The sequence below is a fragment of the Adelges cooleyi genome, unplaced genomic scaffold (genome assembly GCF_023614345.1).
Source record: "Adelges cooleyi isolate 19-005CV unplaced genomic scaffold, UGA_ACOO_1.1 ACOO_flye_CR_arks_rails_tigmint_CR_PRNA_17, whole genome shotgun sequence".
In the NCBI taxonomy this organism is placed as follows: domain Eukaryota; kingdom Metazoa; phylum Arthropoda; class Insecta; order Hemiptera; family Adelgidae; genus Adelges; species Adelges cooleyi.
The window spans coordinates 162,839-177,770 of NW_026095827.1; the positions used below are offsets into that span (position 1 = coordinate 162,839).

The following is a 14,932-nucleotide window of genomic DNA, read 5'->3' on the forward strand; positions in this document are numbered from 1 at the left end:
GTGTGTAGATTATGAAAATTAAAAAATACATTATAAAAATATAAATACTAAATAATTCATGTGATCCGTCGAAAAAATAAATTAAAAACTAATACTTATGTTATTGATCTGTTAACCGATAGTAATAAATTAAATATTATAAGAAAACTAATAAAAGTATACTAAATCTGAAATAAATCGTAAGTAAAAAAAATTGCAAAATAATAACAAATCGATTTTGAAAAACTGCCAAATAGTCACGTAAGGTTTATGAAACTATGAGCCGTGTGCTTTTGCTTGATGCCTTTTGAGAGTATCTTGGCGACCATATGATTTGTCACAGGCTGAGCATTTGTATCGTACCCCACCAATATGTATGCGTTCATGAATTATGAGAGAGGACTTTAAACTGAATATTTTTTCACAGACATCGCATTTAAATGGTTTCTCGCCGGTATGTGTTCTTTCATGAACTTTGAGGTTAGATTGTATATTAAAACATTTTTCACAGACATCGCATTTAAAGGGTTTCTCTTCGGTATGAATACGTGCATGGTTCTTGAGATGAGTTTGTTGACTGAATGTTTTTTCACAGACAACGCATTTATAAGGTTTTTCACCAGTATGTATCCTTTCATGTTTTTTAAGACTTTGTTGTAGACTAAATGTTTTTTCACAGACATCGCATTTAAACGGTTTCTCGCCGGTATGAATACGTGCATGTCTCTTGAGAGCAGATTGATGACTGAATGTTTTTTCACAGACATCGCACTTAAAAGGTTTCTCGGCGGTGTGTATGCGTTCATGAGTTTTGAGGTGAGATATCTGACCAAATTTTTTTTCACAAATATTGCATTTAAAGGGCTTCTCGCCGGTATGTATCCTTTTATGAATTTTGATGTAAGATTGGTCGCAAAAAGCCTTTTGACAGACATCGCATTTAAACGGTTTTTCGACGGTATGTGTGCGTTTATGAATCTTGAGGTGATGTTGTCTACCAAATGTTTTTTCACAGATATCGCATTTAAAGGGTTTCTCCCCGGTATGAACGCGCCAATGTCTTCTTAGGCTTGATTTTAATGAAAACGTTTTCAAACAAATACCACAATTAAATAGGCCATCTTTGTTTCGAGTATTTCCTTTGATTTTGCTGTTACGATGATTGACTTTATTTTTTTGAGGTGTTTTCTTTTCAATGGAAGTACTGGAATGCGATTTCGCAATATGCCGGATTATATTACTTTTGGTTGTAAACCTCCTTTGACACATATTGCAGTCGAACCGACGTATTTTGTATATATCTTTCTGAGAATTATTATCTATAGTTTCGTTAAAACTACAATCCATTGTCTTTGTATTATTTGAGATATCTGTCGCTTTACACGAAAAATAAATACTGCAACACGTTTGAAACAAAACAAATTAATTTAAGAAAAATATATTTTGATGTCATACAGCAAGTTTTAATATTAAATATACAACGCATCCTTTTTAAGAATTAATTTGATTAATTTTAGATGACATACAAAAGTCTTCTTTACTCAATTTTTATTTGATCGAGTTGCCTAAACTTATCCTACATAACACAATGTAACGTTCACATTTATTAGAATATGGACAATAAACATCCGAGTGCCATAAGATTTAAAACTTAAAAAGTGTACTCTATCTAAAGTCCACTTTTACATTGAGTACCTTGAGACTTTTTATGACCGACGTCTTTTAATCTTAAACTTGACAGAAATAATAATAAATTCTCATAAACGACTAAACTATATTTTTGACATGGATATGTCTTTTGGCTTGGGGACATTAAGAAAATGCTTGAATGACGCTGAACGCTACCGAGGGAAATGTGTGCGTGTGGCGCGATTAAGCGGATGTTTTGTGAATGAAACAGCTGATAAATAATTTTTAATGTCTGGCTAAAAATTAGAGATATGCGATTAGAGATATTATAGATAAGATATAAAATGTACGATATTGTAGATACAAAATGTAGAGATATAATATTAGAAATAAAATATGAGAGATAAGAAACGAGACATATCCATATAATAAATACCTCTTTGTAAAGAAAATGTAACTAATTAATAATATTTTTATAAAGTTTTAAGTATTTTACTATGAGGACATTACTTATAGTCTATTTCATTAAAAATTTCTATCAACTTTTAATTTTTATTTATGATAATTAAAAAATGTATTTAATAAAAATTAAACTAAACCCCATTACTTATTACATTATTTTTTTTTTATAACTGTTAACATTAAGTTTTTATTTTAAAAAATTACACCTGTTCGCATTTCTTTTCTATTTTAATGTATGAATGTTTTTATATATGTATATAAATAAACACGGTAAGTCTCATGCAAACGCAAGCGTAAGCTGACATTATGCAATTCTGCAGACGTCGACCGGTCATCATACCCACAAATAAATAACAATTTTTTTTTTTTTGATACTTTGATTTAACATTATATTGATAAGAGGTAGATGCGGTTTTAAAACAATCTGGTATTATATGTATAAGTGGTTTCTATAATAAGTTTAATAACGGAACGCTAACATCGATACCAACGAAGGGTTTATAGAGGAGAACAACATAATTCAAGTTCATAGGTATATTTTGTGTTTTTTAAAAATTTAAAACTAAATTTTAATTTATCTTATTTAGATCAATAACACAAAACTACAAGTATGACTTTTAGATAAAAAGCTAATACCATAAAGATTTAAGCTGGACAATAGCTCATTTGGCCGACTAAATTTAAAGTGGTAATAATCTTTACTTATGTATTATATATGTATATATTAATATAAATAATATTATCCCTTATGTTTTATAATAGCCTAAAAACAAGCTATAAGTATAGAAAAAGGAAAAGATAAGTGGATTACGTTACTCACTGCTTTCCAGAGCTGCTAATAAAAACTTGTAAAAATTATTGACATGCAAGACAAAACTCAAATATAATGCAACTTGAAACGAAATAAAGAAACACAACGTAATACGTTTGGTATTTATCACAGAATTCGACCAAGTTATTATGATGAAAATCTAGAGTTGTTCACGAATCAAACCCGTGGCGACAATACAGAAAACAAATTGCTAAATCTAATTTAACTAGTTTGATTTACACAACTTCAGAGTGTACAAAAATAAATCTTAATTACTAACAAAATCAAAACTTTTATTTTATAATAATTGTGATTTTAATGCAAACTGCACAGTGCACGACAACGCAGAAATTGTATGGACAAATAGTGTGTGTTTGTGTGATAACGAGTCATTTCCACAGATGGAGGTACTTTGTAGCATGGAGGTAAACTTTCGTGCTTTTTAAGAGGCAAACAAATCAATACCCCAACACTTGTATTAAAGCTTTTTGTAAACTAACCTTCATCGACATCCTATAAAATTAATAAGTTTACCTAAGGCCTTATCTGCCATGGACACACTTTTCCTATGGCGTTAAATCGAATTTAACTAGCCTGATTTACAGAACTTCAGCAGAGTGTACAAATTTTAATCTTAATTAAAAATCAAAACTTTTATTTCAATTGTGATTTTAATGCAAACTGCACGGTGCGCGACACAACGCAGAAATTGTATGGACAGATTTGTGATAGTGTGCGTTTGCTTGATAACGAGTGATTGAAAGTGAAGAAGAATTAAAATGATTTTTTTTTAAATATTCTCCGTATACAAGTTAGTTTTGTCTTTTCATAAAATCTCAAGAAAATTTATTGTTAGTATTACTAATTTTGTGTTACTCTCAATATAACAATGTAATAATAATACAAACATTTTACATAATAAATATATATATATATTATTGTATATAAACTTAGTGTATATTTACCTAAAACTTAAGTTACCTTATCGATTTAATGGTAGGGCTTAGGTTCACACTATCATTGACATGATGGAGTCTGGAGGTTGAAGACATGGTGAATGAGTATCTAAATTCTAAATATAATGAAAATAATAAGGTATCAAAGAACTCCTCATATTAGTTAATCCATGTCAACTGATAGTAGGTTAATTAAATTGCTCGTGTTATACTGTATATTTCTATCAGTATTCAGTACTCTTTGTTCTATTGGCAATAACATATTATATTATTTGTTCGTAGAAATGTCATCACAAAAGTAAGGGGAAAATGTACTGGTAAAATTAATATTTAACTCTTTGTTGTTTTTCACCTTGACCATATGGCAGATAGTACATTTTTGAAACTGTGAATACAATTTTATTTCATACTCAAATTTATTTGTTTAAGTAATTATTACAAATTTTAAAACGACTAATTATTTTCAAACAAGTTTTGATATTCGGTAATTAAAATTGCCATAGATGGAGGTACTTTGTAGCGTGAAGGTAAACTGTCGTGCATTTTCGGAGGCAAATAAATTAAATTCCAAACTCTTGTATCAAAGCTTAATATTCGAAATAACACAATAAAACCCTTTTTTTCCCAAATGCATTATTTAACAACTATAAACAATTATACTATATTTCTAAAAGTGTTTAACCAATAGACTGTATTTAGTCTTAGTGAAATATACTTTTCATTTTAACTACACTGTCTTAAACGAGCCTCAACATAGGCAAAGTAGTAGAATTAAAATGATTTTTTTTAAACTTTTATTTTTGCTATAATATTATAATTGTTTAAGCGAAATGTACACTAAGCGTACATTTTTTTCGAGAAACTAAATATGTGCTGGCTTTTGTGTTAATAGTTGGATTATTCAAATTACTTGGTTTTTTTTATCATAAAAGAAAATCTCACATTTAAAAAAAACTATTCTATCCGTATACAAGTTAGTTTTGTCTTTTCATAAAATCTCAAGAAAATGTATTGTTAGTATTACTAATTTTGTGTTACTCTCAATATAACAATGTAATAATAATACAAACATTTTACATAATATAAATATGTATATATTATTGTATATAAACTTAGTATATATTACTATTATAGTATTTACCTAAAACTTAAGTTACCTTATCGATTTAATGGTAGGGCTTAGGTTCACACTCTCAGTGACATGATGGAGTCTGGAGGTTGAAGACATGGTGAATGAGTATCTAAATTCTAAATATAATGAAAATAATAAGGTATCAATGAACTCCTCATATTAGTTAATCCATGTCAACTGATAGTAGGTTAATTAAATTGCTCGTGTTATACTGTATATTTCTAGCAGTATTCAGTACTCTTTGTTCTATTGGCAATAACATATTATATTATTTGTTCGTAGAAATGTCATCACAAAAGTAAGGGGAAAATGTACTGGTAAAATTAATATTTAACTCTTTGTTGTTTTTCACCTTGACCATATGGCAGATAGTACATTTTTGAAACTGTGAATACAATTTTATTTCATACTCAAATTTATTTGTTTAAGTAATTATTACAAATTTTAAAACGACTAATTATTTTCAAACAAGTTTTGATATTCGGTAATTAAAATTGCCACAGATGGAGGTACTTTGTAGCGTGAAGGTAAACTGTCGTGCATTTTCGGAGGCAAATAAATTAAATTCCAAACTCTTGTATCAAAGCTTAATATTCGAAATAACACAATAAAACCCTTTTTTTCCCAAATGCATTATTTAACAACTATAAACAATTATACTATATTTCTAAAAGTGTTTAACCAATAGACTGTATTTAGTCTTAGTGAAATATACTTTTCATTTTAACTACACTGTCTTAAACGAGCCTCAACATAGGCAAAGTAGTAGAATTAAAATGATTTTTTTTAAACTTTTATTTTTGCTATAATATTATAATTGTTTAAGCGAAATGTACACTAAGCGTACATTTTTTTCGAGAAACTAAATATGTGCTGGCTTTTGTGTTAATAGTTGGATTATTCAAATTACTTGGTTTTTTTATCATAAAAGAAAATCTCACATTTAAAAAAAACTATTCTATCCGTATACAAGTTAGTTTTGTCTTTTCATAAAATCTCAAGAAAATGTATTGTTAGTATTACTAATTTTGTGTTACTCTCAATATAACAATGTAATAATAATACAAACATTTTACATAATATAAATATGTATATATTATTGTATATAAACTTAGTATATATTACTATTATAGTATTTACCTAAAACTTAAGTTACCTTATCGATTTAATGGTAGGGCTTAGGTTCACACTCTCAGTGACATGATGGAGTCTGGAGGTTGAAGACATGGTGAATGAGTATCTAAATTCTAAATATAATGAAAATAATAAGGTATCAATGAACTCCTCATATTAGTTAATCCATGTCAACTGATAGTAGGTTAATTAAATTGCTCGTGTTATACTGTATATTTCTAGCAGTATTCAGTACTCTTTGTTCTATTGTGTAACGGTCACATTTCGCTTGACCGTTACTTCGCGTCCCAAACCAACTGACACAGCACCCCCGACTATAGGTAGGGGAACGGTCGCACACACAGGACAATGCACGTCGCGTATCATCTAATTAACCAGTTGACTTTACCATCACGGACCGCCAATATCCTCGACCTTGCGCTCTATATTTTTGCCGTTTTACTACAAGCCGCCCATCCGACTATCTTTTGTGTGCGTCCGTTTCAACTCCGCTTTGACCAACCATTTCATCGTCCAACCCAGGTCAGAGTGTATATATATATATATATATATATATATTGTATAATTTTGTATTTTATTTAGAAACCCTAATTTAGAATAAAACATCTTGTAGCCTGCAGCTGAGAGTTAGATTATTTAACAGTGTGACCGCCCGTTCTAGCTCCTCGGGCGATATATTAAGTTAATAAGGGAGACTTTAAGGCCAATTAGACGTAGACAACGGCCTAGCCAACCGTTTTCCCGTGGGGATCCGTCTATTTTAGCTTTATCGACGGCCACTTTGCCTAGTCTAGCCAGCTAGACAAGTAGGTCCGTTACAACTGGCAATAACATATTATATTATTTGTTCGTAGAAATGTCATCACAAAAGTAAGGGGAAAATGTACTGGTAAAATTAATATTTAACTCTTTGTTGTTTTTCACCTTGACCATATGGCAGATAGTACATTTTTGAAACTGTGAATACAATTTTATTTCATACTCAAATTTATTTGTTTAAGTAATTATTACAAATTTTAAAACGACTAATTATTTTCAAACAAGTTTTGATATTCGGTAATTAAAATTGCCACAGATGGAGGTACTTTGTAGCGTGAAGGTAAACTGTCGTGCATTTTCGGAGGCAAATAAATTAAATTCCAAACTCTTGTATCAAAGCTTAATATTCGAAATAACACAATAAAACCCTTTTTTTCCCAAATGCATTATTTAACAACTATAAACAATTATACTATATTTCTAAAAGTGTTTAACCAATAGACTGTATTTAGTCTTAGTGAAATATACTTTTCATTTTAACTACACTGTCTTAAACGAGCCTCAACATAGGCAAAGTAGTAGAATTAAAATGATTTTTTTTAAACTTTTATTTTTGCTATAATATTATAATTGTTTAAGCGAAATGTACACTAAGCGTACATTTTTTTCGAGAAACTAAATATGTGCTGGCTTTTGTGTTAATAGTTGGATTATTCAAATTACTTGGTTTTTTTTATCATAAAAGAAAATCTCACATTTAAAAAAAACTATTCTATCCGTATACAAGTTAGTTTTGTCTTTTCATAAAATCTCAAGAAAATGTATTGTTAGTATTACTAATTTTGTGTTACTCTCAATATAACAATGTAATAATAATACAAACATTTTACATAATATAAATATGTATATATTATTGTATATAAACTTAGTATATATTACTATTATAGTATTTACCTAAAACTTAAGTTACCTTATCGATTTAATGGTAGGGCTTAGGTTCACACTCTCAGTGACATGATGGAGTCTGGAGGTTGAAGACATGGTGAATGAGTATCTAAATTCTAAATATAATGAAAATAATAAGGTATCAATGAACTCCTCATATTAGTTAATCCATGTCAACTGATAGTAGGTTAATTAAATTGCTCGTGTTATACTGTATATTTCTAGCAGTATTCAGTACTCTTTGTTCTATTGGCAATAACATATTATATTATTTGTTCGTAGAAATGTCATCACAAAAGTAAGGGGAAAATGTACTGGTAAAATTAATATTTAACTCTTTGTTGTTTTTCACCTTGACCATATGGCAGATAGTACATTTTTGAAACTGTGAATACAATTTTATTTCATACTCAAATTTATTTGTTTAAGTAATTATTACAAATTTTAAAACGACTAATTATTTTCAAACAAGTTTTGATATTCGGTAATTAAAATTGCCATAGATGGAGGTACTTTGTAGCGTGAAGGTAAACTGTCGTGCATTTTCGGAGGCAAATAAATTAAATTCCAAACTCTTGTATCAAAGCTTAATATTCGAAATAACACAATAAAACCCTTTTTTTCCCAAATGCATTATTTAACAACTATAAACAATTATACTATATTTCTAAAAGTGTTTAACCAATAGACTGTATTTAGTCTTAGTGAAATATACTTTTCATTTTAACTACACTGTCTTAAACGAGCCTCAACATAGGCAAAGTAGTAGAATTAAAATGATTTTTTTTAAACTTTATTTTTGCTATAATATTATAATTGTTTAAGCGAAATGTACACTAAGCGTACATTTTTTTCGAGAAACTAAATATGTGCTGGCTTTTGTGTTAATAGTTGGATTATTCAAATTACTTGGTTTTTTTTATCATAAAAGAAAATCTCACATTTAAAAAAAACTATTCTATCCGTATACAAGTTAGTTTTGTCTTTTCATAAAATCTCAAGAAAATGTATTGTTAGTATTACTAATTTTGTGTTACTCTCAATATAACAATGTAATAATAATACAAACATTTTACATAATATAAATATGTATATATTATTGTATATAAACTTAGTATATATTACTATTATAGTATTTACCTAAAACTTAAGTTACCTTATCGATTTAATGGTAGGGCTTAGGTTCACACTCTCAGTGACATAATGGAGTCTGGAGGTTGAAGACATGGTGAATGAGTATCTAAATTCTAAATATAATGAAAATAATAAGGTATCAATGAACTCCTTATATTAGTTAATCCAAGTCAACTGATAGTAGGTTAATTAAATTGCTCGTGTTATACTGTATATTTCTAGCAGTATTCAGTACTTAAAATAAATAATATAACGGTAAAGTTAGTTGATCAGGATCAAAGACCGCTAAAGAATTTAGGTGAAAAAATTACAACAGTTTTTCATATCAGACGGTACGGTTCATAAAATGGGGTTGAAATTTTTTAATTTCCAAAACAAAATATTAGATATAAAAGAACCGTCACATAAAAAATCTTCCATTCCCAAAACGAAATCTAACCGAGCAACAAGGAGAAAAACAGAAATAAATCTTACGTCAAAAAATAAAAATATTTTAAGACAACTTGGATTTGAATTAAAAAGTAATCGAAATGCCTGAAAATGATATTTTGGAAGTTGATATGGGTTATGTGTCAGATTCGAAAATAACTAATTTTGATTTTCACTCATATATTCCTTATACTAAAGCTTTTAATAATAATGATGAAATTAGGATATGTGTACAACAAACTGATGTATACCTATTTACATGAAAGCTTTTTATACATCGAAGGCGACATTGAAGATAAAGATAAAGTAAACTAGGTAATAATGGATTATCTTTTCTTTTTGAACAAGTTCGTTTAGAATTAAATGGTATCGAGATAGATAGTTCACGAATGTTAGGTATTACAAGTTCTATCAAAAGATATCTTTCAAGTACACCAGATAATTATTATTGTTATGAAAATGCTGGATGGACTTTCAAAAATAGTTCATCCATATCAGACACAAATGGTCATTTTACAGCATGTATACCACTAAAATACTGGTTAGGCTTTTTTGAGCATTATAGAAAATTTTTATTAAATTCACGAATAGAACTCATATTAACTAGATCAAATAGTGATTTAAATGCATTGATTAAAAAAAGTGATGATGCAACTACAGGTAGTGTGAATATTAAGAATATTGTTTGGAAAGTTCCTCATGTAAGTGTTGATGATAGCCAGCGTCTAAAGTTAATGAAAATAGTTGAAAAAGAAAAACATTTGTTTATACCATTTAGATCATTTGAAACATATACTTACCCTGAACTCGGAAACACGAAAAATGTACTATGGAATTTAAAAACATCAACGAAATTGGAAAAACCTCGTTATATCATTGTAGGCCTCCAAAAAAATCGTAACAATTCAATAGCTGCAGACAAAAGCGAATTTGATCATTCTAAGTTGAAAAATATTAAAGTGATTCTGAACTCAAATGTTTATCCTTATGATAATTTAAATTTAGATTTTACGCACAACTATTTTACATTATTATATAATATGTATACATCGTTTCAAGAATCATATTATGAAAATGGACTTCGAAATCCGATACTAAGTCCAAAATTGTTTTTATCAAATGCTCCAATTATTGTTTTAGATGTTAGTAAACAAAACGATTCTGAAATTTCTTCTACAATTGACTTACGTTTAGAAATAGAAGCTGATGATAATTTAACTGGTGTTAGTGCTTATTGTATGTTAATACACGACCGCATAGTTGAGTATTCGCCATTTACCCGAGAAGTGCGTAAACTCGTATAATATAGTTTTTTTTGTTTTGGTTTTAGTATATAAGAAGTCCTTGTCACTGTTAAGATCTCTATTTTTAAATTAATAATGGATTATTTTGGTCATCATATAAATCATTTCAATGATATCGGAGTTGGTAAATATTTAAATTCGAAATTAATTGATTTGGAAAATAGTATAAAAAATTCTATCTTAGAAACTCAGACTCGTTTAAAAGATAGTTTAGAAAAAAAAACTAAATACACATAATGAATCAATAACTAATGTTTCAAAAAATACAATAGAAACAATAAAATCTGAATTAAATAACTCTTTCAAAGAATGTATCACTAGTTTGGAAAATAAAATAAATATGACGTTAATGAATGATGAATTTGAAAAAAAATTAGAAAAAAGTTTAGACAAAAAAACGAATGATGCTATGATAAAATTAGTAAATGAAGCTAGGGTTAAATTAAATAAAGTTTATTATGAATGAATGATTGTTTAAAACTTTAGATGCTTTTATTTTTTAAATTAACCGATAAAGCATACATGCCGATTAGAGGAAGTCAACATGCGGCTGGATACGATCTAAAAAGTGCATACCAATATATTGTAGTAGCACATGGAAAAGAATTGATTAAGACCGATCTACAAATTGTGGTACCACATAGTACGTATGGACGAATTGCACCGAGATCAGGAATAGCATGGAAACATTTTATTGATGTTGGAGGTATGCTTATAAAATCTAATCACTAAATAAAATGTTATATATATATTTTTTTTAAATCCTAGCTGGAGTAATTGATCGAGATTACCGCGGAAACGTTGGTATTCTCCTATTCAATCATTCTGATGTCGACTTTATCGTTCAACGTGGAGATCGAGTAGCACAACTAATATGTGAAAAAATTGTGTATCCAGAACTCAGAGAACTTCGGTCATTAGATGAAACTGATAGAGGAGAAAAAGGATTCGGTTCTTCAGGATAATTTTCATGTGTGTTAGGTAGAACTTATATAATTTAAAATTGATTTAGCTTTGAATAATAGAGACAGAAAACCTTTATGTAAGTTTATTTTATACTATACAGATTGATAAATCATAAAATATTATAATTATTATGATTAATAAAAGGTATTATACTATATAAAGAGATGTTGTTATTCATTTCTAGTTTAATTTACTACAATTTGTAAAAATGGGCGGTAAAGCTTCAAATTACTACTACTAGTGTAAATTAAATTTACTTAGTTATTTAAATTTTAAAAATTAATTTTATTAAACTTTTTAAGTTAAAATTAAGTTTTATTAAACATTTTATTTTAAAACTATAATTAATGAATTCAAACTTACACATTATAGTTTAAACGTTAAATGAAGTTTTTGCAATAAATTACTTTTACCTAAGTGAATTCCTTTATAAATAATGGGCGAAACGTCTTTCTAACTAAACATGTTAAACATATTATCATTGAAATAAACGCTCAAAAAACAGAAACATATTCAGCACTAGTACCTACATAAAATAGCAGTATATAATATATATTAATGACATATATTTATGTAATTTCACATTGATAACTAATTTTGTTCTTCATGTTTAGCCCCATCCCCATGCAATCCGATTTATGCCCAGGGTGAGGATTTTTTTTTAATTACCGAATATCAAAACTTGTTTGAAAATAATTAGTCGTTTTAAAATTTGTAATAATTACTTAAACAAATAAATTTGAGTATGAAATAAAATTGTATTCACAGTTTCAAAAATGTACTATCTGCCATATGGTCAAGGTGAAAAACAACAAAGAGTTAAATATTAATTTTACCAGTACATTTTCCCCTTACTTTTGTGATGACATTTCTACGAACAAATAATATAATATGTTATTGCCAATAGAACAAAGAGTACTGAATACTGCTAGAAATATACAGTATAACACGAGCAATTTAATTAACCTACTATCAGTTGACATGGATTAACTAATATGAGGAGTTCATTGATACCTTATTATTTTCATTATATTTAGAATTTAGATACTCATTCACCATGTCTTCAACCTCCAGACTCCATCATGTCACTGAGAGTGTGAACCTAAGCCCTACCATTAAATCGATAAGGTAACTTAAGTTTTAGGTAAATACTATAATAGTAATATATACTAAGTTTATATACAATAATATATACATATTTATATTATGTAAAATGTTTGTATTATTATTACATTGTTATATTGAGAGTAACACAAAATTAGTAATACTAACAATACATTTTCTTGAGATTTTATGAAAAGACAAAACTAACTTGTATACGGATAGAATAGTTTTTTTTAAATGTGAGATTTTCTTTTATGATAAAAAAAACCAAGTAATTTGAATAATCCAACTATTAACACAAAAGCCAGCACATATTTAGTTTCTCGAAAAAAATGTACGCTTAGTGTACATTTCGCTTAAACAATTATAATATTATAGCAAAAATAAAAGTTTAAAAAAAATCATTTTAATTCTACTACTTTGCCTATGTTGAGGCTCGTTTAAGACAGTGTAGTTAAAATGAAAAGTATATTTCACTAAGACTAAATACAGTCTATTGGTTAAACACTTTTAGAAATATAGTATAATTGTTTATAGTTGTTAAATAATGCATTTGGGAAAAAAAGGGTTTTATTGTGTTATTTCGAATATTAAGCTTTGATACAAGAGTTTGGAATTTAATTTATTTGCCTCCGAAAATGCACGACAGTTTACCTTCACGCTACAAAGTACCTCCATCTGTGGCAATTTTAATTACCGAATATCAAAACTTGTTTGAAAATAATTAGTCGTTTTAAAATTTGTAATAATTACTTAAACAAATAAATTTGAGTATGAAATAAAATTGTATTCACAGTTTCAAAAATGTACTATCTGCCATATGGTCAAGGTGAAAAACAACAAAGAGTTAAATATTAATTTTACCAGTACATTTTCCCCTTACTTTTGTGATGACATTTCTACGAACAAATAATATAATATGTTATTGCCAGTTGTAACGGACCTACTTGTCTAGCTGGCTAGACTAGGCAAAGTGGCCGTCGATAAAGCTAAAATAGACGGATCCCCACGGGAAAACGGTTGGCTAGGCCGTTGTCTACGTCTAATTGGCCTTAAAGTCTCCCTTATTAACTTAATATATCGCCCGAGGAGCTAGAACGGGCGGTCACACTGTTAAATAATCTAACTCTCAGCTGCAGGCTACAAGATGTTTTATTCTAAATTAGGGTTTCTAAATAAAATACAAAATTATACAATATATATATATATATATATATACACTCTGACCTGGGTTGGACGATGAAATGGTTGGTCAAAGCGGAGTTGAAACGGACGCACACAAAAGATAGTCGGATGGGCGGCTTGTAGTAAAACGGCAAAAATATAGAGCGCAAGGTCGAGGATATTGGCGGTCCGTGATGGTAAAGTCAACTGGTTAATTAGATGATACGCGACGTGCATTGTCCTGTGTGTGCGACCGTTCCCCTACCTATAGTCGGGGGTGCTGTGTCAGTTGGTTTGGGACGCGAAGTAACGGTCAAGCGAAATGTGACCGTTACACAATAGAACAAAGAGTACTGAATACTGCTAGAAATATACAGTATAACACGAGCAATTTAATTAACCTACTATCAGTTGACTTGGATTAACTAATATAAGGAGTTCATTGATACCTTATTATTTTCATTATATTTAGAATTTAGATACTCATTCACCATGTCTTCAACCTCCAGACTCCATTATGTCACTGAGAGTGTGAACCTAAGCCCTACCATTAAATCGATAAGGTAACTTAAGTTTTAGGTAAATACTATAATAGTAATATATACTAAGTTTATATACAATAATATATACATATTTATATTATGTAAAATGTTTGTATTATTATTACATTGTTATATTGAGAGTAACACAAAATTAGTAATACTAACAATACATTTTCTTGAGATTTTATGAAAAGACAAAACTAACTTGTATACGGATAGAATAGTTTTTTTTAAATGTGAGATTTTCTTTTATGATAAAAAAAACCAAGTAATTTGAATAATCCAACTATTAACACAAAAGCCAGCACATATTTAGTTTCTCGAAAAAAATGTACGCTTAGTGTACATTTCGCTTAAACAATTATAATATTATAGCAAAAATAAAAGTTTAAAAAAAATCATTTTAATTCTACTACTTTGCCTATGTTGAGGCTCGTTTAAGACAGTGTAGTTAAAATGAAAAGTATATTTCACTAAGACTA

The 14,932-nt window shown here is 28.5% G+C and overlaps 2 protein-coding genes and 1 long non-coding RNA gene across 9 annotated transcripts in view; 2 read left to right on the forward strand and 1 right to left on the reverse strand.

Moving 5' to 3' along the window:
• The window catches only part of LOC126833095 (uncharacterized), a 67,763-nt gene that overhangs the window by 31,520 nt on the left and 21,311 nt on the right, over positions 1-14,932 (forward strand). The window lies entirely within an intron of this gene.
• LOC126833087 (zinc finger protein 28-like) overlaps positions 9-14,932 on the reverse strand; it is a 141,404-nt gene continuing 126,480 nt past the window's right edge. For both annotated transcript variants that reach the window (XM_050564231.1, XM_050564232.1), the window contains exon 8: positions 9-1,234. In XM_050564231.1, the coding sequence (XP_050420188.1) occupies positions 256-1,234 (979 nt within the window). In that variant the 3' untranslated portion in view covers positions 9-255. The remainder of the gene's footprint in view (positions 1,235-14,932) is intronic.
• On the forward strand, positions 11,161-11,639 carry LOC126833092 (deoxyuridine 5'-triphosphate nucleotidohydrolase, mitochondrial-like). The gene is made up of 2 exons (XM_050564241.1): positions 11,161-11,380; positions 11,443-11,639. Exons 1-2 carry the CDS (start codon positions 11,161-11,163, stop codon positions 11,637-11,639), a joined length of 417 nt encoding a protein of 138 aa, XP_050420198.1.

Bases quoted from the DNA above. Each gene is read 5' to 3' on its own strand.
- LOC126833092 (XM_050564241.1), top strand. From the start codon at position 11,161: ATGCTTTTATTTTTTAAATTAACCGATAAAGCATACATGCCGATTAGA. The intron at 11,381-11,442 runs GTATGCTTATAA...TTTAAATCCTAG, and splicing joins ACATTTTATTGATGTTGGAG to CTGGAGTAATTGATCGAGAT.